A 23,393-nucleotide genomic window follows, 5' to 3' on the forward strand; every position below is an offset into this window, starting at 1 on the left:
TTCATGTGGTGGCTCAGAGATGTGGGTTTGATGTTTTGTAATGGGAGCGTGTGTAATTTATTTATCTTCTCTGCTCCTCTATTCTGCCTTCATTAGACTGGCTTTGCACCTGCAGCACTGAATTCTGGTGGAAACAATACATAAGAGGTTCAAGGAAATGGAGGATATTTGGTATACTAAGCAGCATGGGTGATTTCTTACTTGAAACCTAAGAGAGAGAAAACTGTGTGTGAAACCACATGGGTACCATTTTTTAAGCCTAACATCAGAAGACGGCAACACAGATTTCCACAGTAGCCTACAGATGGCCATGAGTCAAGTAATACAAGTGATGCTTGCCAGTTGTTGACATGTGTGTGCAGAAGACACTCCGTTGTTATCTGCCACAGCCAAAAATATCTACTCATCTCACAGTGAAAAGGAAAGTTTGAGGTACTTTAAAACTGTGCTAATCTTGACCTGTACAACAGCAAAAAAGCACAGGTGTGACCGGTGCTCTAAGTAAGATGAAGGAAATACAGGATTTTGTTATAATCCTGTTTATTTTTCTAGATTATAAAATAGTTTCTCTATGCTACAAACAAATCACCGCATCTTCTCTTTGCTGTAGAGGCTCATGCCCAGTTCTCTCCAAAACGGGTTTATCTCTGTAGCATTTCCACATCTAGACCATTAGCCTTTGGGCAGATGTCGGATCGGAAGGCACGGCTGCCTGCAGATCAAGTTGCTGCTGCCAACTCTCGCGAGCTCTGTGTCAGAAACAGTTGATTATAATGTCAGCACTGTCCAATTTACGGGCTTAAAGCAGCAGCTGCACCCTTCGTTTCCCCTCAAGTATTCAAAGATCCTGACTCTTAAAAACTTTGTAGTTCTTGTAATAGAAGTGGGGTAAGTGACTCTCTATTTACGCCTCTCTGTCTGCCAGGATAATTTAGAGTTCGGCTTGATTTGCACGGGGATTGTGATCTTTTAAAACGTTACACTCTGCCCATTTGTTGCTCTCTTGGGAAAACTCACTCTGCTCTGCAAATGGAACGAGTAAGCAGGCGTGTGTATCAGACCTTGGTATTATTTAGGGGATCCTGGGCTAAGTAAATTAAGCTGAGCTAGAAATCACTTATTAATTCAACCATCTTTTCTATTTAAATAGTGATTTTATAGTCTCGTGTACAGATTTTTTTGGCTGCGTAAAGATTTGCAAGAAGAGGAAGCAATCCTTGAGATAAATGGTGTTCCCTTGCTGAATAAGAATACAAAAGTATAGTCTGTTTAACTTTTGCTGGAGGAAACTACTACAGAAGCAGCTTTTTAAAGTGTGCAAATACTTTATGTGATGTATCTCTGCTGGGTTAAGGTTGATGAGCTAAAGGAATCTTCTGACCCTTTTACTCTCATAGTAGTTATTGAGTAATGTTTGTTTTGCTCAGTGTGCTTTATGTTGTTGAGTTTGTTTTAATGCAGCATTAAAAACCTTCTTAAATTTAATATTTGCCATACATGCAAGGTGTAATTATAATCATCTGTCACTTGCTACTTTTGTTAATATTAGCAAATTAACTTGAGAGCAGACAAGTCATCTTGTTAAGTAGTACAAAAATTCTACTTTTTTCAAGCTTGATCTATTACAAGATTTTTCTTTAAAATGCCACTTTCTCTTTTGCAGAGCTACTTAAAAATGTACAGAATTTAATTTTTGGTTAGGTTTTTTTTCTTCCTAAAACTCCTGTCTTAAACTTCTTAGGGTCAAAAGTTATACCTTTGTGTTTTGCGATGTTACAGTGTTTTCCTCCCATCCCATTCCTTTTCAATTAACATGAATGTGCAGAAGTGAATTAATTTTAATTACTGTTTAGATATTAAAGCTTTAGGAGCTTTAATGTCTTGTTTTTCTTAGTGTCATTTTCTTCAGAATGACAATGTGTGAAATATTATTTCCAGTGTGGTGGTGTGTTTTGTTCTGGGTTGTGTGTTAGAAGTATGTGAAAAAAGACAGTGTCAGCGAAATGACCGACTTATAGAAATCCCTTCTCCCATCTCCCAGTGCTGTGCATCGGGTGGACACGTGCCAAACTGTTATACATCCCTACTCTTTAAATTTCTCATTCCAGTTGCCGTGGCTGGCTGTGAGATGCGGTGGGAGTTTTGCAGCGAGCTAATCTTTACATACATTTCTCACCCAGCTCTTGAAAGATTTTTATTACAGGAATGAACGAAGATTAAAAAAAAAATGACTGGCACACAGAAGAGGTACTCTGTTTCCTCAGAAATAAGTCAGGGTCGGTATTAATTTTTGTTCCAAAAGATGCTTACTTTTTTACATGTATAGCTGTCTAGACACTATTTAAGTATTGACTTTTTAAATGAACTGTAACTAGGGCTTCTTTTTGGAGTAGGGCTTATATTTTGAGCATCCTGAAAAATCATATGAGGGCTTCTTTTTGGGCTAGGTCTTATTTTTGGGGAAAAAGGGTAAATGCCACAAAATGATGTGTGCCTCCTGTATGAGGGATGCTGGAGGCAGCCTCTGTTCACTCAACCTCCTCGGGAGTTGCTGCACCACATGTGTCGCCCAGATTGACTCCTCACATCTCTAAAGTTTAGCAGACATGGGGGCATTTGCAGGTTTCTGTAAGTCAAGCCGAAGGTTAGGCGGAGTGTTAGACCAACTCTGAAGTCTATTGCCCCCATTCACCACCTTATCTAATTTTTTTTTTTAATAAAAAGACAAGAGCTTAATGTTTATGTTTTCTAAAATTTCTCTATTTTCCATCTGTTTATATAAATGCTAAAAATATTATCTCTGAATATCCTTCCCTGCTCTTTTGATGCTATCTCAAAGAATCTCTTTGCCCAAAATCATCCTTCCGTCCCCCTTGCATTTTTTTAGCTGATTTTCAAGAATAGGCAAACAAGCAGGAGGAGCTCAGATTAGGCCACAGCTGTACTTTCCACAGCAATTAGACTCATTCCTTTTAAGGACACAAGTGCTCCTCATTAACAAAGAATGGCCTGTTTAAAGTGGCAGGATAGAGTACACTGTGTACAACAGGGCAAGAAGCAAAAAATAGAAGGAAGCTTTGTTAAGCATTTTCAAATATGTAAGCCATAGAAATGGGTTTATGCAAATAGCCTTTTTCTGACTTTTCACTTTGAAGGGGAAGATATGGGGTTTTTTATGGTATTTGAAATGGTTGGGGTAAATAGGACTACTATTAATAGTATGCTTAAATGTGGTACATAATCAGCCTCTATACCTTTACCTTTAATATTAATTATCACTTTAAAAAGTTCTCAGGAAGCAAAGACCAGGCCATACTTAAATTATCACACACCACCTACACATATTAAAAATCCTTGGCTTTTTAGAATTTTAAAATTCATTCTAAGTAGTAGAAGTATGACTACTTGTCATTACTGTGATGGCTGTAAACTTGGCTAAGTTGCTTTAGAGAAAAAAGACCTTGTAAGAAATGTTTCATTTAGGTCTTCTTGTACCTATTGACTGTGCAGTCACGCACAGGAGCTGACGGACTGACAGTCACTTCAGAGGTACTTCTTGTACTTGTGAAAACACCTTCTGATCTTGAGAGATATGAGTAGGACAATAAAATCACCCAGGGCTTTAGGTTTATAGCAATGCCATCTCAATGGTTTGCTTCAGCCAAGGCATCTGCAGTGACCCAAGCATAGAGTTCAAAACTTCTGTGGACCTGGAAATCCTTGGATTAAAACTTGACTTCAAGCTCCTTTTCATTGTTTACGGGATGCAAGTTTATGTGTGGAAAAATGTGTCTAGTGATCTTTGTTATTGCTCTTTATTGATTTGAGAACGCAAATTGCCAAAGGAACCTCTAACAGAGTAATGTCTAGTCGGGCATGGCATTTTCCATCACAGATCGTAAAGTGTCCTGTTTATCGTGCCAGTAGAAATGCAAGTGGTTAAGTCAGCTTCTAACTGAAGCAGTCAGAGTTTGCTTATATGACTTCACCTTTTCTGGTCTGGAATCTTCGGTTCTATGTTTTTTCCAAGGACAGAATTTTTCTGAAACACTGTACCAAATGCTAAATACTAAACACAGACTTTGCAACACAGTTAACTAAGAAGAACTTATTGTTCAACACTCCTGAGCTTTGTGCAGCAGCACCGTATTAATTTCAATGCCCTTGGGATGACTTACACCCTTTTTGAATAAACAGTTTTGGCTCTGGTACTAATACATTGCAATACTAATTCTGAATTTCTTTTTTTCCTGTGCTTCAGGCATCATGATTTGGACAAATGGTACAGGTCTCTATACCAAATTTCTTATGTGGCTGCTTCTCCTGTGTATGTTCATCAGGAAGGTAATGCCTGAAGACAACATCATTACAACCAGGAAAGGCAGAGTGAGGGGGACAAACCTGCAGGTACTGGGGGGAATGGTGACAGCCTTCCTTGGAATACCTTATGGACAGCCACCCACCGGCAGACTGAGATTTCAAAAACCAGAACCTCATGAGAAGTGGTCAGATGTTTGGGATGCCACAAAACATGCAAACTCTTGTTACCAGCTTATAGATACAACTTATCCAGGGTTTCCTGGAACAGAGATGTGGAATCCAAAAACTAACCTAAGTGAAGACTGCTTGTATCTTAATGTATGGATTCCTTCTCCCAAACCCAAGAATGCAACTGTCATGGTGTGGATATATGGTGGTGGCTTTGAAGCTGGCTCAACTTCCCTACCGGTCTATGATGGCAAGTTTCTGGCCAGGGTAGAAAGAGTCATCGTAGTTTCCATGAACTACAGGATTGGTGCATTAGGATTTTTGGCTTTGCCAGGAAATCCAGAAGCTCCTGGAAATGCAGGTTTATTTGACCAAAGATTGGCACTTCAGTGGGTCCAGGAGAACATAGCAGCATTTGGAGGCAATCCAAAGAGTGTGACTATATTTGGAGAAAGCGCTGGTTCAGCTTCTGTCAGCTATCATATCCTTTCTCCGAAAAGCCATCCTTTATTCACAAGAGCCATCATGCAAAGTGGATCCGCAAATGCCCCATGGGCTGCAATAACAGCAGCTGAAGCCAGAAACAGAACTGTGGCTTTAGCTAAACAACTCCAGTGTCCCACCAGCAATGAGACAGAACTAATTCTCTGCCTCCAAGACAAGGACCCAAAGGATATACTGGAGAATGAAATTTTTGTTTTAACATATGATCCTCTTTTACAAATATATTTTTGTCCAACTGTGGATGGTGACTTTCTCTTGGACATGCCAGAAACATTGATTGAGAATGGCCTTTTCAAACAAACACAGATCTTAGTTGGCGTTAATAAAGATGAAGGGTCAGAATTTCTAGCATATAGAGTCCCTAGCTTCAGTAAGGATGGTGATGGCTTGATCAATAAAACAGAATTTGAAGCAGCTTTAACTCTGTCCTTCCCAGAAGCAAGCCAACTTGCAATAGAATCAATCATTTTTCAGTACACAGATTGGGAAAATGAGCAGAAGCCAGAACATTACCGCGATGCCATGGATGATATTATTGGTGACTACAACATAATATGTCCTGCTATAGAATTCACCAAAAAATTTGCACAACTGGGACACAAGGCATTTTTTTATTTCTTTGAACATCGATCATCAAAGCTCCCTTGGCCAGAGTGGATGGGAGTGATGCATGGTTATGAGATTGAGTTTGTGTTCGGATTGCCCCTAGAAAGAAGAGTGAACTACACCAAAGCTGAAGAAATCCTAAGCCGGTCCATGTTGAGATACTGGGCAACTTTTGCAAAAACTGGGTAAGTTTACTATGGCAGTTTGTTTGATTGATCAGATGCTTGTTGTTTCACAGGGGGAAAAGGTTTAGCTGTTTTGGTGGTGATTTGCAGCCTAATAAGAATGTTGAGAAAGGATTAATTGTTCAGCTCTCCAGAATTCCTGTTTTAGTTCTGATAAAAACACTGTCTTAGTAAAATAAACTCTTGATGTGTGGCTCATGGTGTTGGACGAGCTTAAGAAAACCATCTGTATCCACCTATCAAAGCAAATCCAAAACATTTTTTTTCCATGGCAGCCGTTGTTACAAAGAATGGTAATAGTTTCAAGTTTTAGAAACCAAATATTTCAAAGTCTGGGAAAGAATTCCAACAGTAGAAGTAGGAATAAAAAAAAGCTCAATTTGCTTTAAGAAGTAATTTGCTCAGAACATGCAGGTAGATAATAAGGAGGTATGTTATGTTCACATGATGAAGTGATTGGAATTGCAGGATGTTCTTTTCAGAAAGCAAATCTTCGCCTGTGTACTGTGTATAATCCTGGGTTTCACTGAAGCTGATGAAAAATCTCTCACTATTTTCATTAGACTCATCTTTAAGTGAAATATGTCCTAACCTGTATAAGAAGCAAATAAGCATGTTTCATTTGAATGTTTGAAAGGGATTAAATACAACTCCTCATTCAGTCTATTTAGCTGGGGTCCAAGAGAAGTGAGACAGCCCCTGCTCTGCTTGGCTGGGTTGTGGGGCTCTCAATGCAATATTCAGTTTGAAATGAAAATATTTCAGTGTGGTAAGAAAAACAGCCACTACTATAGTCACGTACAATTAGTCTCAAGGCTACAAGCCTGATGTGATGGGGAGGTATCTGGTCTTCTCAAAGCTCAGTTTGTGCTTGCTCCTGAGAAAAGTATGTATATAAATATTTGTATCTGTGAAATCATACTATCAAACACTTAATTCATGTTTTTAAAATGTTTAATTAACTTAAACTTTTAAATCCTGCATAATTTTTTCTTCCATGGTAGATTTTGCCTTTGATTGATGAAGGATATGTGGATTTGTAAAGGCTGAAATCAAGTTTGGAACAGGATCTATTTATTTTTCTTAATAGATTAGAAATCAGAGGAGACTACTGTCGTCATTCAGTCTGTATAACCTTGTACATAATACAATACACAGGTGGGACATTTCCAATGATGGAAAATCTAGAACAAATGTTGGTATGTTGTTCTAAAGCTTAATTTTACTTAAAACCATTACAGTTATAAAAGGAAGTTTTGTGTCTGGTCTGAATTTGCCTATTCTGCTTCTCTGTTTTCCAGGTGCTATGTTTTCTTTGGCAATTTCTAAGCTTTATATTATGATTTGTGTTCTGTACAGAGATAATTCTAGGGTCTATTCAAATAACCCTTAATCTTTTTTTTAATTAAATAAAGCAGGTTGTACTCTTGAGTCTTTCACTAGAATGCATTTTTTTCAAGCCCTTAAATAGTAACTATGCATCTTCTCTAAAACTGTGATTCATCAACTCTTTGTTGGTACTTTCCTTGTTGGAATTAACAACTGTCCTCCCCAAAGAGTCCTAATTAGAGGTGTCATCCATCCTCTCTTGTTCAATCTAATATTCCCCTGGTTACTTGTCTGAGTAAATACTATTTCCCTTGACCCTGGTGTTGTACTAGGAACTGCTGTGTGTCTCAGTGATCTACTCTGACCCTGTTGTCCCCTTTGTATGTTGAAGCCTGTATTTTTTTTTTTTTTACCATAAATGAAGAGCATATTAAAACCCATAAAATTACTGTACAGACAGCTATACTCATCAGTGCATAATGTCTTAATACAGGTTTTATTCTTGTGAAATTTAATATAGAACTTTGTCTATGAGCTCTTCCTGCTTCCCTCTTTACTCGGTGCTTGATGACACCACTGCATATGAATTTGGTGTGAAAGACCGAAGCACAGAGGAAAGCATTGAGCAGGGGTGTATGTTCTGGAATTGAGCTGTGTGGTTGATTTATCAGTGCCAAAAATGCATCTGATAGATTGCCAAAATGAAGTCCGTACAATGAGGTGGGGTAAAACTTGGTCACAATTCCTGCATCATGAAGATGTGCTGTGACAACATTGCTTTGAAGCTGGTGTCATCAGGCCCTTCGTGGAGAGCAGACTGAGTGTGAAGGTTCCTTATTACACACCGCAATTTTACAGCCTGCCCTACAGGAGTTTGCAATCAGGATCTTATACCCGAGATAGCAGATCTTTCCATTAAACAGAACTATTTCTTAGTAGGAAAAGAGAAATTCAGGGCTATGTTAGATTTTGCACAACACTATTTACATTTTTGTGATTTCCACTGGATTGCACACACATATTTTATATATATAAAATTTCAATAACCTGCTGTGCAAAATAGAGTACACTGTCCTTGTAACTGTAGCTAGCTAAAATTAGACAACATAACATACATTCGTGTTTAAGTTTAAAGAAGACAGTCCCATCATCTAGTCTGATTATCATTCGCACTATAATTAGATTAGCCTAAGGATTGAATTTCAAATGGTTTCCACAGCAAACAGCAAATAATCCCTCCCTATGCTTCCGACAAAATTATCAAAAACGTCACTATTACGGTAGACAATACAATCATGCAATTTATGCACCAGTTAAAGATCAGATCAGTATTAACCCATTATATGACATTTTTCTCATCATCCAGAACACATTCCTTAGGCTCTGTAACACATTATTCATAGTGTACGATTAGTAGGAAAATAATAAAAATTGTTAGCAATTCCAAAGGTAATAGCTGATACTTATTTTCCTGGCACTTTTGAGCACAGAAGCAGCATTTATAAAGAACTGAGGAAGACTCATTTGACATAATGTTTATAGTAAAATCTGACATCATTAAAGTACAAACATCTGAGGGGAAAATTACTATGGTGTCTCCAGTAGATGAGGAGAAAAATCAATCTAAAGATGAAAATCAGAAATATCGTACAGCACCATTTTTAGTGAGGGCGTTTGACCCAATATTCTAATGTGCAGAAGTACAAAAGCACAAGGGAAGGAAGAGCAGCCTGAGAGGAGAGGAGATAAGGTAGAGCCAACAAAAGCGGAAAGAAATTGGTTTTCTCCTGGTACTTTCTCAGTGGGAGGGACCAAGAGGTGACTCAGCTCACAGCCGCTGTTTCTCATAAGGGGTTTTCATGCCCATACTTTGATCCTACTGATCTCTGGTTTTCATTCTCACATGGGCACTAGGAATAAAAATGATGATATGGAAAGTCAAAGGTATGGTCTGTAGGAGCATTTTCTGTTTCTTATAAATGCCTAATGTCATGTAGAACAAAAGAAAATATGTTAGGGAGAAAAAGAGAAGGGACTCCTTCAAAAGATGTTAAGAGTGTACTTGGAATTCTTAATTTCTACGTTTCTCAGTAAACAAAAGGAGATTGTCAGCCAGCTCAAGAGTTTGCTACTCAACCACCACCCTCATCAATAGCTGATGCAATTTTCCAAGCCTCGAGGCATTTCTCGTTTCACATCCTTGCTAAAAATAAATAACAGTGATAACTGACCATTTTTGCTGGAAAATTAACAGGGATAAAGATTTTCAATTTTTGAGTATGAACGGGGAATGTAAATTATACAGTAGGAGACAGGAAGAGACATTTCACCTATGAGGCTTGAAGTTAGATGCTGGCTTTATACACCAATAGAAAGAACAACATTGCCATCACATCTTCAAAAGTCCCTGTTCTACCAGCAAGTGAAGAAAAAAATCTTATTACTGGTGCTGTCTGAATAAATCAAGAATAATAAAATATTTGGGTTATAGGAAAGAACAGATTCCAAAACCAATCTCCTTGATTTCAATTCTGATTTAAAATTCTTCCATTTGCCCTGACCTAGGGTATCCTCAGCTGATTCTTGTATTTAAGAATACAAGAAGTTGAATATCAATTAGTAGCCTTAAAGTCATCTGATAAAATGCCAGACATCATCAAAATTAGACAAGCAAAGAGATGTGACTAAATTAAATTCAGCAGAAAACTACAGTGTACTATCACATGGAAGGGGCTGGATCAGTCTCAGTGTGATTACGTTTATGTATAGGTAAAGTTCATTTTAACAATATTAAATTAGTTTTCAGTGGCCTTCTACTGAATGCTTTCTGGCACACTTTATTTTAAGTTATGGCCATGCTGAAAGAATTTAAATTTCTCTTTCTAAACACTTTTAAAATTCATTTCTCTGCTGCACTTTCGTTATTCTTCAGAAAGCTTTTGAAAGTAAGCAAGTGACACTAACAGGTACTATCAATCATAAGCAGCGGAATGCTCTGCTAACCCTAGTCAGAGAAAGTTTTATTTATCCTGAAAAAATATATGGCATTCCAGATCAGTGTTTGCTAGGTTAGGCCTTTTGCATTGCTTTATTCATTAGATTGGGTAACTCTATTCTTCAGACATGAGTGACATAAAGTGACAAAGAGACAGACAAATCAGATGAGATGAAAACTCAAATAAGAATGTAGTGGTACATAGATAATATTTTTAAGGCTTTGTGAAAAATGTTTCAGATAAACGGAAACTGGCAAAACTTGTCTCACTGCCAGTTTTACAACTGCTGAAACAAATCTTTGCAGCTTTTTCTATAAAGTGAAGCCTCTGAAATATTTCCCCCTATGTTTTAGGGGAATTTGTGAGGCTTTGATTGTCCCACTAAAGCTCTGAAGCACTTTGCTTGGTTATTATTGCCTTTCCCTGATGTTCCTTTGGTAGACATATAATAAATTTCAGTGCTTTTACTACCAACTTATCACATGTTTATAGAGAGTAGTTTCAGAACAGTGGTAAGAAAAACAACAGCCTCATATAGAGTCCAGACAGCAGATTGAACTGGGGACCTATACACTCTGTGTATGGAAGGAAATTAATATACGGGGGACGGGGGGAAAGAAAAACAAAAACAAACGAAAAAAAAAATAAACAAACAAACAAGAAAAGAAACAAAAAAAAGACCCAAACAAATAAAACCCAACAAACAAACAAATCAACACCAAACTCTGACCACTTTTGATTTTCTAATACTTCAGAAACTAGGAAGTTTTACGTACCACTCAACCATTTCATGGTAAGAAATTTCCTGTGGGTTGTGTTAATGTTTCTTCCTGAAATGGGCCCTTTCACAAGGACAGGGACAGATGCTCGGGTTTGATGGACTCAGACAAGACCTGGTGCTGGTCCTCCCAAGGTCTTCAAAACACCCCAGAGCTGTAGCTCAGTGGGACCAGGAGGAGGATTTCCCTGAAGCTGCTCCTTCTGGCATCTCACATTTATCTTGAATAAATCTTTTTTCATCTTAACTACTGATTTGAACACATCAGGTCAAAAATCCAGAACGGATTTCTGTGCGTGAGGTAAAAACTGAAGGAGTATAAATGCAGCATGAGAGGGGTTCCTAAGAATGCAAAAAGATGCACAGAAAGTCTTTCCTTCCCATGTTAGGGAAAAGCAAAGCTTTAATTTTGACCCCAAAGGGTACAGGCATTCTCACACTTGTTCTCTTTCACGGGAATAATTTCTGAGCCATGAAAAATATTGTGGAAATCATAATCATGAACAACAAAAAAGTCAAATTTTAGGAAACTACTTCTCCTCCCCCTTTGATTTTTGGGTTCTTAAGAGTGACTCATCTTCTTTCCAGGATCCATATATATTGTTATATTCAGAATCGGTAATGGAAATATCTTTTCAGCAATCTATTTGGAAATAGAGCATCATGGAAAAAATCAGTAACTAGAGACTTGCATTTGGCAGCCATCTCTCTCTTTCTGGCTTGCAGACTGACAAGCTGTCATTGAATTTCAAAACTGAAAACAGGAGTATTTGATTCAGTCATCTTTTGAAAATAGGTCTGAGATACAAATTGTTTAGATTGGCTTAATATTATTACAAATATTGCAAAATTACAAGAAGATGTCTTCTTAGTTTCCATATGTGCAGCAAATGCAATTCTGTCCATACAGATTTTGTTCTCTACAACAGATGAGTCAAACTACAATTTTCAAACATGACGTGAGAACACCTATTAAGGAAATACCCAAATATTGTAGGAGTAATTGAGTGAGACATAAAACTAAAACCCAAAACCATAATGCAAAGCTTTGCCTTAAATATAACGCTGTCAAAGGCTGTGGAATCAAAATCACCAGCGATAATTCACAGTCCTGGGACTGGGCAAGGTGAATTCCCTGTGTCCGCAGTCGGAGACACACAAACGTACACAGCCACAAGAAAATAAATTACAAAGTGGATTTTTTTTTGAGGTGGATTTTTGTACAATTATGCTGCCTTTGGCTGATCCTGTAAAAGAAGAGAGGGAAACGTCCTGGATGTGGTTCACTGCTGTGCCCAGGACCTGGCAGAGAGCCTACAGGGATATGTTTTGGGGAAAGGAGAGGAATGCAATTGTTCCAAATACAATTGTTCCAAGAGTTGAAATAAAATCATAGTCTGATTGCTACCTCAAATTTGGGAGTGGGAATAAGCAGCCTGGATGGAAATAATATAGTGTTTGATGGAAAGTGCATGAGTAAGGAAAACGAGACAAGAGGGAAACGTTAACTGATGCAAGAAGCTAGGTGAACAAATAAAGGGACGAAGAAGGGAGAAAGGACAAAAAGAGCTGGGAAGGTAAGAGAAGAAAATGTCTGACAGATTTGTTAACAGTGAAATGAAGGAAATGAATGCACAAACTTATTAGGAGTCACATGTAAGACACGTTCACTTATAAGAGCGATACACTTCAGAGATAAATTAGGATTAGGGGCTACTTTCCCTATATCATAACTTTTGCAGACATGTGAACATATGGTTGCAAAAGTCACTGTGAAATTCTAATTAGTGTTCACGTGCAGTTAATCCTCTTTTTAGAGGCACTCTTCTTCTGTGCTGGTTTTCTACAACTTAGTCCTTGTCTCATCATCAAAAGACAGAAATTGAAGTTTAAAAGGTCCACAAACCCCATTTTTCCAGGTGGTCCTGGTACACTAATCTGAAGTTCTACTGAGAAATTTCACATGAAGAATGGAAACCTTTTGGTACACGTTTTAATTTGTTCCCCAACGCAGGAGATTGGCTTGTTTCGGGGAAGTGGCAAAGGGGAGTAAAGAGGAAATGAGGAGCAGCAGAGGTTACCTAACACCATATTTTTGAAGGTAGCTCAATATGGTCTTTAATTTTTTTTCCATCAGCTGCAAGAGAAGGCAGTTGTGGGTATAGTTAGCAATTTAGTCACAGGATTTGTGAGATTCTGTCTCCACAAATCTAGAAGCTGCATAAGCAGAGATCAGGCATTTCATACTTAGTGATGTTACACAATTATATGCTAACAGAGATGTAAAATTAAAGCTGCCATCATCTGCTTTCCCAGACATCTCTGGCTGCCATCTGTGTTCTCTGCCTTTCCTTGAGGGAACATAAGACAACTTCCTAATTTCATACAATACAAACTCTAAAGCGTTGCCTCAAATTTACACCAGAGAGACCCTTTTTCTACTAGAGCTGCTGTTCAAATACTGCGATTTTTATTTTAACTAATGAAGTTTTAAATATCTACCTCTCTTGAATGTTATTCACCATGATGTTCCCAAGTAAGAGCCTCCAGGTGAATTTTCTACTGGAAATGCTTAGAGGTTTAAACAGTTGTTTTTTTCCTAGCTATGAAGTAGTCTGCATACTCCAACTTCCACAAAAACCTCCTCAATTTTGAAAGAGAAGGACTTTGAATAGACTTAGATATCCTCCCCTCTTTACATACTATTTTTTCTTGAAAGCATGCCTTTCATGACTGTCAGTCCAAATGTTTGTATTTGGAGATCTCCCTCTTGGTGTAGTTCAAATCAGATCCAGAGGATGTTATAAAGCTGGGACATAATCTGAATGTGTTTATCAAAGAAAGTTACATGATCTTCACTTATAAATGTTAAAACTACAATGGCTTTATAATAGAGATAAGAAAATAACAACCATATTTTTTATTTATAACCATTTTATTTGGGGGTTTATGAACCCTATAACTTCTTATTTACATTTCCCATCATGAAGTATCAGTGATTCTGTTCCGGACGAACCAATAACACATATTCATGCTAGTGAAAGCTGCCTAATGGTTTTATTTATGGGACTGCACAATTTGGCCTAGATTACATGGTAATTGGGGTTTATGACTCATGCTCTTCCTACGATTTACAAGGGCATGGTGTGATAGGACAAGGGGTAATGGCTTTAAACTGAAGGAGGGTAGATTTAGATTAGATATAAGGAAGAAATTATTGACTGTGAGGGCGGTGAGACCCTGGAACAGGCTGCCTAGAGAAGTTGTGGATGTCCCATCCCTGGAAGCGTTCAAGGCCAGGTTGGATGGGTCATTGAGCAATCCGGTCTAGTGGAAGGTGCCTCTGCCCATGGCCAGGGGTCGGAACTAGGAGATCTTTCAGGTCCTTTCCAACCTAAACCATTCTATAATAAAACAGTGGCACTACTGGAAAATACCACAGAAATGCTCCTATGATGAAGTCCATCAGGACACAATGAATCTAGATTATTTTATTTGGTGCAAGGCTATGTGGAGCACCCGTCTTGAAAAGAAATCATGATTAGGGCAATTACAATTGAAAGCAGATCTTAAACATTATATACTAGTATAGTACCTACTACACAGTCTGTATTGAAAATTTTGTCTTTAGAGATAAGGAAAGCATTGAATCCATTTATCTAACTATTTCTGAGTGTCTGGGAGGAACTCGATTAATGGGAGATAAAGCAAGAGATGGAAACAGCAATCATGCGAGTATAGTATTTACTCTTTCTCACAACCAGTTGGGCTGACGAATTTCACCAAAGCCACTGGGAATTTAAAACATGGTATTAAGAGCTCCATGGCAATAAAAACGTTTTTCTCTCCCTTTACACAGTCACTTTAGGTTTGTCCCAGGGAGCTATTCTGGTTAAGATACTTTGTAAGTTAATGTTTTTCCAGGTCATGAGAAGAAGTGAGGTTGTAGAGGAGGTAAGCCAGTATCAGAGAATGAGTAAAAGGGCAAGTACCATGTACCTTCCTGTCTGCTTATTCTTTTCCTTACCTTCTATGGAAGTTACTTCCTCCTTCAAGGCCTAAATAGGGTTCAGCACCTTCTCCTGTATCCGAATAGCCCTCTTCAACCTCTACAAGAAAGATGAAAAAGTATAGTTTAATCTGATCTAATGTTGCAGCCCAGACTGTAAAATAAATATATATATATCAGTTTGAAAAGTGGTCCTTGAAAACTAAAATTGACACCATACAAAAGAGCATAAGGATCTTACAAAATACTTTACAGGAACATTAAAAAACCAAAAAAAAGCAGCATTCCTTTAGAATAAAGGAGGACTAAACCTCTCTCATGTCTCTTCAATGATATAATATGAACTGTGAATATTCGCACCAGAACCTCAAGTCCTGGAGAATGTGTGAAATCATCATGTGAATTCTGTTCAGGAGGAAAGAAGCTTCTTCTGTAAACAGCTACAGGTATTTCTCCAGCTGGGACCTGATCCAAAGCTTTTGAAGTCAATCAATCTGTTCTATTTGTTTGGGTTTGGATCAGCCCCTAACTAGTAAGTTGATTCACCTCAAAAAGTGCTGGACTGATCTTCAAGCGTCGTGCAAAATAACACATCAGACGCAAGGCATATTAAGCAGAAAGAATAAAATAATTTTGAAAATTCTTTACTGCTTATCACAATACATAATTTAAATGTGTAAATGACTACAACTATATGTTTTATAATACATATGTTATATTAGACACCTGTCACGTTTGGCTTAGGGAGACTGAGCATCATACTGAGTGATAAGTATTTCTTAAAACAAGACAGGATAAAACATATTTTTGGTGGTTTAAAATTATCGCCATACTAATGTCAAAATTTCATGCATTTCCGTGAACTCAATTTAACTTCAAATCTTTTGAAGTCATACCATTAGGTTGAAGATTATTGAGTGGTTTGGGGTTTTTTGTTACTGTTCTTGGCTTTTGTCTTTTGTTGTTGTTTTGTGGTTTTTGTGTTGTTGTTTGGTTGGGGTTTTTTGTTGTTGGCAAGAAAAAAACAACCAACCAACCAACAATCACTCTTCTCACTGTGACAGCCTCCAGCATCACAGCCTTTTTCCTTTTTCAGTGCTTGCTTTCTTCTGTTTGGCCAGAAATAATGCTCTGTGATGAGAAAACTGTGAGACTCCACACTGTCTCAGTCTCTTTACACCCTCTTCAAAACTGTGCAGAACATGTGTGTGTTTGAGATGTACCGTCTGAGATATTGACAGATCTCTGAACATCATTGTAGGACCATAGTATGGACTTGCTGAGAGGACAAGATCTCCATTATTAATTAGAGCTAAATTTAGAGAAAGATCTGGCCATGTTTAACTTTATCAGTTGCTTAGGAGAATATATTTTAACTTATTTTCAAGTTTCTAGCACTAGCTGCTCTTAGAGTGGTGGGACTGCTGTTCCAGACTTTGTGTGATAATGACATATCATATGCTATAAAGATAATGGAGTTTGGGGCAGTGGTTCCTGAAATAGCACCAAGCTTTCTTTACTGGAACATTTTCACGGTGGAGGAGACCTACGTGCAGAAGTGCCAGCATGGGCCCAGGAGGTTGAAAATACACAGCCAGGGTCTGAAGGGCTCATTAGACCCAGCTCATTGTTACTCCTCATACTAGAGCAGACTCCAATCCAGGAGCCAGGGATTTGAGGCACTCAGCTCATAAATGCATTGCAAGCATGCCCAAATTGCTAAGGCAGAACATCCTGAATTTAAATTTCTCAAATAGTATACTATTTATGGCCAATACTTTAAGAGCTACCTTGTCAGTCCCTTATATATAGCAGGAATTCACAAATAAGTAACAGGACATGCACATGCAACAATCATTTCAACTTGATGGGTGCTTCATGAGGCTGTTTGGAGCAGAACACAAGATGACCAAAAAAGAAGCATCAGCTTGTTGCTTCATTTCCTGAAACCGATATCAGTTGTAATAGTGCATGCCACGATAATTTATAGCTTAAGACACACAAGTGCTGTCACCAAGCTGGAATCTGGAAGGAATATCCTGAGCTTTATTTAGCCTGTGAAGGTGTAAGAAAGACTAGATGCAAAGGTCCTTCTCCAGTTTCTGTCAGTTAAAAAGTATGCTAGCTGAATACTACACGTTTCTTCAAGGATCAGCAGAAGAAATAACATTTACCTATGAGAAAACTTGCAAAGCAGTTTCCTGTTGCTGTGGATCTGGGGCACTTCATAGTCACTAGATTATTAACTTGTGTGTGATCTGTGAGAACCGAGCATAACAGAATATAATGAGCTTTCCATAAACAGCTGCTTAAGAAAATCAATTTGAAGGATTCAAATCTGCAACCTCTCTCAGACTTGTAACTACTTAATCTTATGAGTACTTTCATTCATTACAGAGGGAATCTGAGTAAGGCTCAAATGTCACAGAATCAGGACCAATGATTTTTGCATCATATTAAGGAACAAGTAAATGAGAAAGATTTAGTTACTACAGATTTTCAGAACCTGTCTACTATCTTCTCACAAGTATTAAATTCTAATAAATAAAAAAAATGTTTCAAAATGTGACCAATTATTTTTTTCTTAGTTCCCCTTCATAATGTCACAACAGCACATGCCGGATACCCTGAAAATGCTGATGACATGAGGCTTAGTGGTTGAAACAGATAATCATGGATGTTTTCCAGTCACCCAGTATTGCACAGGCTGACAGCACTCCTGTCTGAATTGTCACCTTTTGGTATGGTAGTTTTTAGGGCTTGTTTGTTATAAATGGCACCACTCACCCTTTTCAGCTGATATATTAGATAGCTGCTGTTTTTCCCAAAGTATAAAAGGATAAAGACCTTAAGAGAATATTTTAAAATAAAACAAAGTGTGGCAGCACATTTGTACAGAGGGTCCATCTGTTCAATAAATAGGATGGTTAGTGATTAGCTGATATTAAGGAATACTCTGAAGAGCTGTCTCAAATAAAAACTAGCAAGGTAACTTGTTATGAGGTATCATGTATAAAGAGCACCAACTGGTAGCAGTAATGACATCAAAAGTAATACATGTATTTGTGAAATGATAGTGTGTCAGCTTTCCAATTCACTTATTTAAGGGTGGCACTTCCCCTTGCCTTGTTATTCTGAATGGGCCAATTAATAAACTTTGAATAGCGGACACAAAGGTGCCCTTGTCAGCTTGTCTTTGCTTTTGCAGTTTCTAATAACCGAAAGCCTCAAAGTATACAACTGAATGTAAAGATTTCATCCAGGGAGTCCACCAAATCATTTTAGTAGGTGATAGACTATTAGTTGACTTGGGAAAATGTTCTGGGGGGTAGCTGTCTGAATTTCAAAAATCTAAGAGTAAATTCATTATGCTAAATCATATATAGGTGGACATAGTTGATGGTGATATGGCATCATATGTACGCCAAGCGGTGAGAGGCCTTCAAATTTATACAGGCCTCAATCTCTGAACAGAAAACTTATACAGTAATTGGAGCTACTGCGGATATTTTTACAGGTAGCAAGTTTTTTTTACAGGTGTTACAGATATTTCTTCATCCTTTCCCTTGTCAACCTTTCTAAGGAAAGTTTCCAGAGCAGGTTCATTTCCTTTGTTCCGATAGCCAGGACTGCTCCTCAGGTTAAGAACTTTGAGTCTCCAGCCTCACGGCCCTCTCTGGTGCCTACTTAACAGTGAGTCATCTGAAACTAATAGCCTGGTATGAAGAAACCGGCACAAAGCCAAATTGTTTGAGGGTTTGAGAAGATTCAACCAGGACTTAACAGTAAAATCTGCTCTGCTTTTTAATAGGACTGGGCTGGAAAGTATCTGTTAAGATACCATCCCAGCAAAGCCTTACACAAACATACACTGTCACTACACCATTGTCCCCCTGGGGACCACGCCACCGCCCAAAATTGATATTAACCTGGCGGTTGTTGTTATTGCGACGAGAAAATGAACATAGGTATAAATATCATGCATCGTGGCCTTTAGAAATTATGTGAGACATCTGAATGCGTTTGCCTGACTAATGCTGCAAACAATTCCCGCCCCTCCGCAGCAAGCGGTGCCTGGTGCTCCTCGTCAGCTCTCCTGCTAATTAGGACTGCCCTTCTGTCCAAATTAAAAAGAGGGAAAACAACAAAATGTTTCTTCCAGGGTGGGGAGAGAAGGGAGGAAAAAAAAAACCACCAACACACACTACACAAAACCCCCTACACCCAAACACCAAAACCCCCACATTTGATCCATTTGGATTAGAAAATAAAGATATTTTGATTTGGCATGTTGTTTAGTGCCAGTATGATTAACAGAGGCATTCTACACAACAGAGCCACTAGTAAAGCAATTGTAAAACTGAGATAAATTTCTAGCATATAAACCTCGTGGCCTTTTCTCAAAGAATACAATATCCCTGACTCTCCGAATGAGGCACCAGCAGCAGGGGCTCAGGCTTTGGCCATGCTGCAGAAACAAGCACAAAAGTCTGGCATAGCCTGGCCCTCGGAGGAGCAACAGTTGAAGGCCAGAGCTTTGACGGGGTCCTGTCACATAATGACGTTCTCATGAAGCCCTTGCCATCCTCTAATTTTTTTTAGTCTACCTGTAGCTTCATTGAAGCGAGCAGGTACGTTTACTTGTGGTGCGATGACAGCTTAATTTGCAGTAGCAGTTGTTAGCTTGGTGTCTTTGTTGTACACCACAACTCTGCTTCCAAACTCTTACTCACTGAAATCAGCCGTTGATACCATAGCCCAGCTAATGTCTTCTCTGCTTTTTGTTCGTTCTTCCCGAACCTTGGATTTCTCTACCCCGTGCTTACTCCCTTTCACTTGGCAGAAAAATGTATATAGGAGACAACACATCCAAAATTTACAATGCCACAGAAAAAGCAGAACATTATGTATTTCCACAAGCACAAAGATTATTAGTTTCATTCACTTCTAGCAGGTTTTATACCTGTACTGAGGTGCTCTAGTGTTTGCAGGGGTGGAAACCACGCTGTGCTGCTGGCAGCCCTCACCTGTCTGCTCTGAAGCCACCTCAGGTACAATTGCCTGAGCTTTGGCAGCTCCTTTTGACTGCTAGTGCTACCCGATAGCCAGCGGAAAGCATGAAAGCTGATAAAAAATGGTTCACATTTACTCTCTCCTCCCTTTAAGCCAGCTGTTTAAAAGAAAAAGGGGGGCAAATTGAAAATGAGCATCAGCAGTTACAACCCCAGGTGAAGTGAAAGTCACACTGAGGAGGAAAAGGTCTCTAATTTGATTTCAATTCATGCAGCACAGAGGAAGCAAAAAGTGCAGTGGCATTCTCATAACTTTTCTTTAATCTTAGCGGGCAACCCATTCAGCTAACGAGACGCGTGCCAGCAGAATTCCAGGCTGGTGATAACCTGCAGAAGGTACAGAGGAAGAAATTGCTAAGCGGTGAACTTAGTGTCTTTGGTGGGGTTGGTGCTGCCCCGTTGAGAGCAGGAGGGAGGCAGGTTGTGCATGGAGAGGCCACATTCTGCTGCTCCACACAACAGGGAGGAATGAGAGATCCTCAACAGGACGAGCTGTAGGCAAACAAGCTCTTCTCAGAGCAGGCTGGAGGGAACCAGCTGCAGTAGAAGAGACAATTAAGAGCAATAACACACTGCTCAGGTGAAATTAGTGTGTGTGTCTTCACAGGGAGCAATATCTCTATGAACAGCTTCGGCCAGGCAGAACAAATATTTGTTTGTCTGGAGGAAGGGGCTACCGGGGACTAGAAGTAAAATTGTGCTTCAGCCTGTGGATGTCTTTGTGAGTTTGGTTTGGTGTAATTCATCTGTGTTAGACAGCTAAAATGATGTGGGGTTTGTTTTTCTTTTCCTCTAGAGAAACACACAACATGTTAACCTGATCCATTTACAAATAGAGCAGCTAAATAGGAATATAGTGAAAGCCTGGGACAATCTAAGCTAGCGTGTGGTACAGTTAGCATTGACAACACTCATTAGGAAGGTAAGTGGTGCCTAAAACTGTTTAAGCATCTTATCAGAGAAAACTTTTCTTTGTGAGCTATATTAAAACATAACTTTGCAAAAGAATCTCTCGGTTAAATGGTGATGCCACAGCAAAGTGAAAACTATTCAGAGCTCACTCACAAAAATAAAGTGAATATTTTATGGGTACTTTCTATCATGAATGATTACTAAAAAGACTTAGATGATGAATTAAATTGTTGTGTTTACGTGTTTGATAAACTATCTGTAAAAGGAATGCTATGTAACAATAAACATGCAGTGAGATAAGATTGCATTTCAGGCTATATTGATCATATTAAAGAGAATGGTAATGTATGTATATTTATTATGACTAAAAGAACTGTATTCAGGTTGTTGCATTTTCCATCTGAACCAAATCAAATTTCTCTTTCTAAAGTTATTGAAGATGAACATTAAATATACAGAAATTATCAGTAAATAAGCTCCTCTAAAACCCTCTTCACTCTTATGTCAAATCTAGCATGTTTAAGATAAAATGAGTTGAGAGAATTAAATGTTATTGACGATTATGTACATACAATACCCAAAAGGGGAAGAACCTGATCTTAGTGAGTAATTCCAAACAACTTCCACTGAGCACAAGATTAAAAAAAGGCTCATGAAATTCACCGAGAGCACTTATGTATAAAGGTAGAACATGATAGCAGCTTTACTGGAAACTGAGCTCAAAAAGATACTCTGTTTTTCAAGTTAATGAGAAAATAAGTTTGGCTGCCTTAAAGACATATCTTAATGAAATAATTAACTATAAATGAGATGTTGTACCACTATCAGAGAGTACAGAGAGTCCAGTGCATAACCTCAGGGCATATGCAAAGGAAAAAGTAGCTTAAATAATGAAACAAATTTTGTTTACACTAAAATTTAAACACAGGTGCTTTGGGGTGTGTTTTTTTGTTTGTATGGGATTCTGCCCCCCCCAGCCTTACATGAGTGATTCAAATAATTGTATTTCATAGTTGCCATGAGACTTGCTCCTGCAAACATTAAAATGCATGTAGAAAAGGAGTTGGTTTCTTTCTATTCAGTAAAGCGGCTCACATTTTCTCTAAACAAAATTAGTCTCTTTCTTGACTAGAGCATATAGATATAGACAAAGGTCAAAGAAAAGTGATTAGTGTTTAACAAGCTAGATGCACAAGGTAGGTCCCCCCTGAAGACACGTGTCCCCTTTGGGACACATCCAGGCCCCATTGACAACACTGAGATTGGAGAAACTGGAATGTACTGGGGAAGAGTTGACTAAGTAGTAAGAGAAGATGAAAGGGCAGAGGTTTGGGGAATTGATAAAAGACTATAAGATGGAGGTTTCAAGTGAAATTTTGAGCTTTGTTTCGGTAGAAGCAAGTTCCTATAATCTATCAGCAAATATTGTCCCTCCTAACATAGATGGACAAAGAAAAGGTTGTGCAGTGTATTAGATTCCTTTCTGTTCAGTAAGGATGTTCCCACAATACTTCCAATTTTCCATATGAATGTTATTCAACTTTGAGTTCGGTGCAAAGAACAGTGAATTTTGCAGCTTGTTCTGGGTGCTGCAATTCCCATCATGAAATCATTAGCAAGAAAGAATAACAGTAATTGTGATAGAACAGTGAGGTTAGGATCATGACTCGTTCTTACCAGTTAAAAATTATACTCCTGTGATCTGTTTTTCTGTATTTTGGAGGTACTTTTTAACTTGGGAAAATTTCAATAATGGCGCTAAGAAGGAAATTCCTAGAAATGCAGGGAGAGTGTCATAATCAGAAAGTTCACAAATTCCAAAATGTTATGTTCTTCTGATAGTTCATTCAATCATTTTTAGTAAAATACATCTGTAGCCATTGTGTAATCCCCCGCACACATGTAAATTATAATGTGGAATGTCATGATTTATTTCATAGCATAAAAGCTGTTAAATGAGTACTGACAGCACCATTAGCGTTCTGATCTTGAACTGAAGTGCAAGTCAGCTCTGCTTAAGTCACCATTCTCATGAGCCAAAAATAAATGTGCAGTTAAGAAGGGTGCCACAGGTTAATCAGAGCTGAATTAGTAAAGAAAAATTAGTAAAGAAGTGAGCAATTCAGGAAATGACATGCTGAATCCCTTACTCTAACATCAGATTTCTGTAACCAGCCAACGCCTGGTGCTAAAGACTCCAGAATAAAGCAGAATACTAAAACATGGGCAGAAAACTTGGTTCATTGTGAATGAACTGAGAGCTATTGATATTATTTCAGCAGCTGAATCTCGCATTCTGATTGCTTCCACCTACACCTGACACCTTGTTCCCACTCTTGGGAAGCGGAACTCAAGTGGGCTCTGCTCCGACCTTTGCTGTTGGGAAGAGTCCTGGTGAAAAGTGAAGTAGAGATCACCGAATTGACTTAGCTAACAGTGCTCCTTCACTTATCTCACAAAGAATCACCCAATACAGTTGTTCTACCCTAAACCCCAGATTCCTTGATATCAGCC

At 38.4% G+C, this 23,393-nt stretch overlaps 1 protein-coding gene across 1 annotated transcript in view; it reads left to right on the plus strand.

Moving 5' to 3' along the window:
- Nucleotides 1-802: 802 nt before the first annotated feature.
- The window catches only part of BCHE (butyrylcholinesterase), a 30,669-nt gene continuing 8,078 nt past the window's right edge, over nucleotides 803-23,393 (plus strand). Inside the window, exons 1-2 of the mRNA XM_065640208.1 lie at nucleotides 803-888; nucleotides 4,262-5,783. Coding sequence (XP_065496280.1) covers nucleotides 4,267-5,783 — 1,517 coding nt within the window. The 5' untranslated portion in view covers nucleotides 803-888; nucleotides 4,262-4,266. The remainder of the gene's footprint in view (nucleotides 889-4,261; nucleotides 5,784-23,393) is intronic.

This window comes from Caloenas nicobarica, chromosome 8 (assembly GCF_036013445.1).
Source record: "Caloenas nicobarica isolate bCalNic1 chromosome 8, bCalNic1.hap1, whole genome shotgun sequence".
NCBI classification, from domain to species: Eukaryota; Metazoa; Chordata; class Aves; order Columbiformes; family Columbidae; genus Caloenas; species Caloenas nicobarica.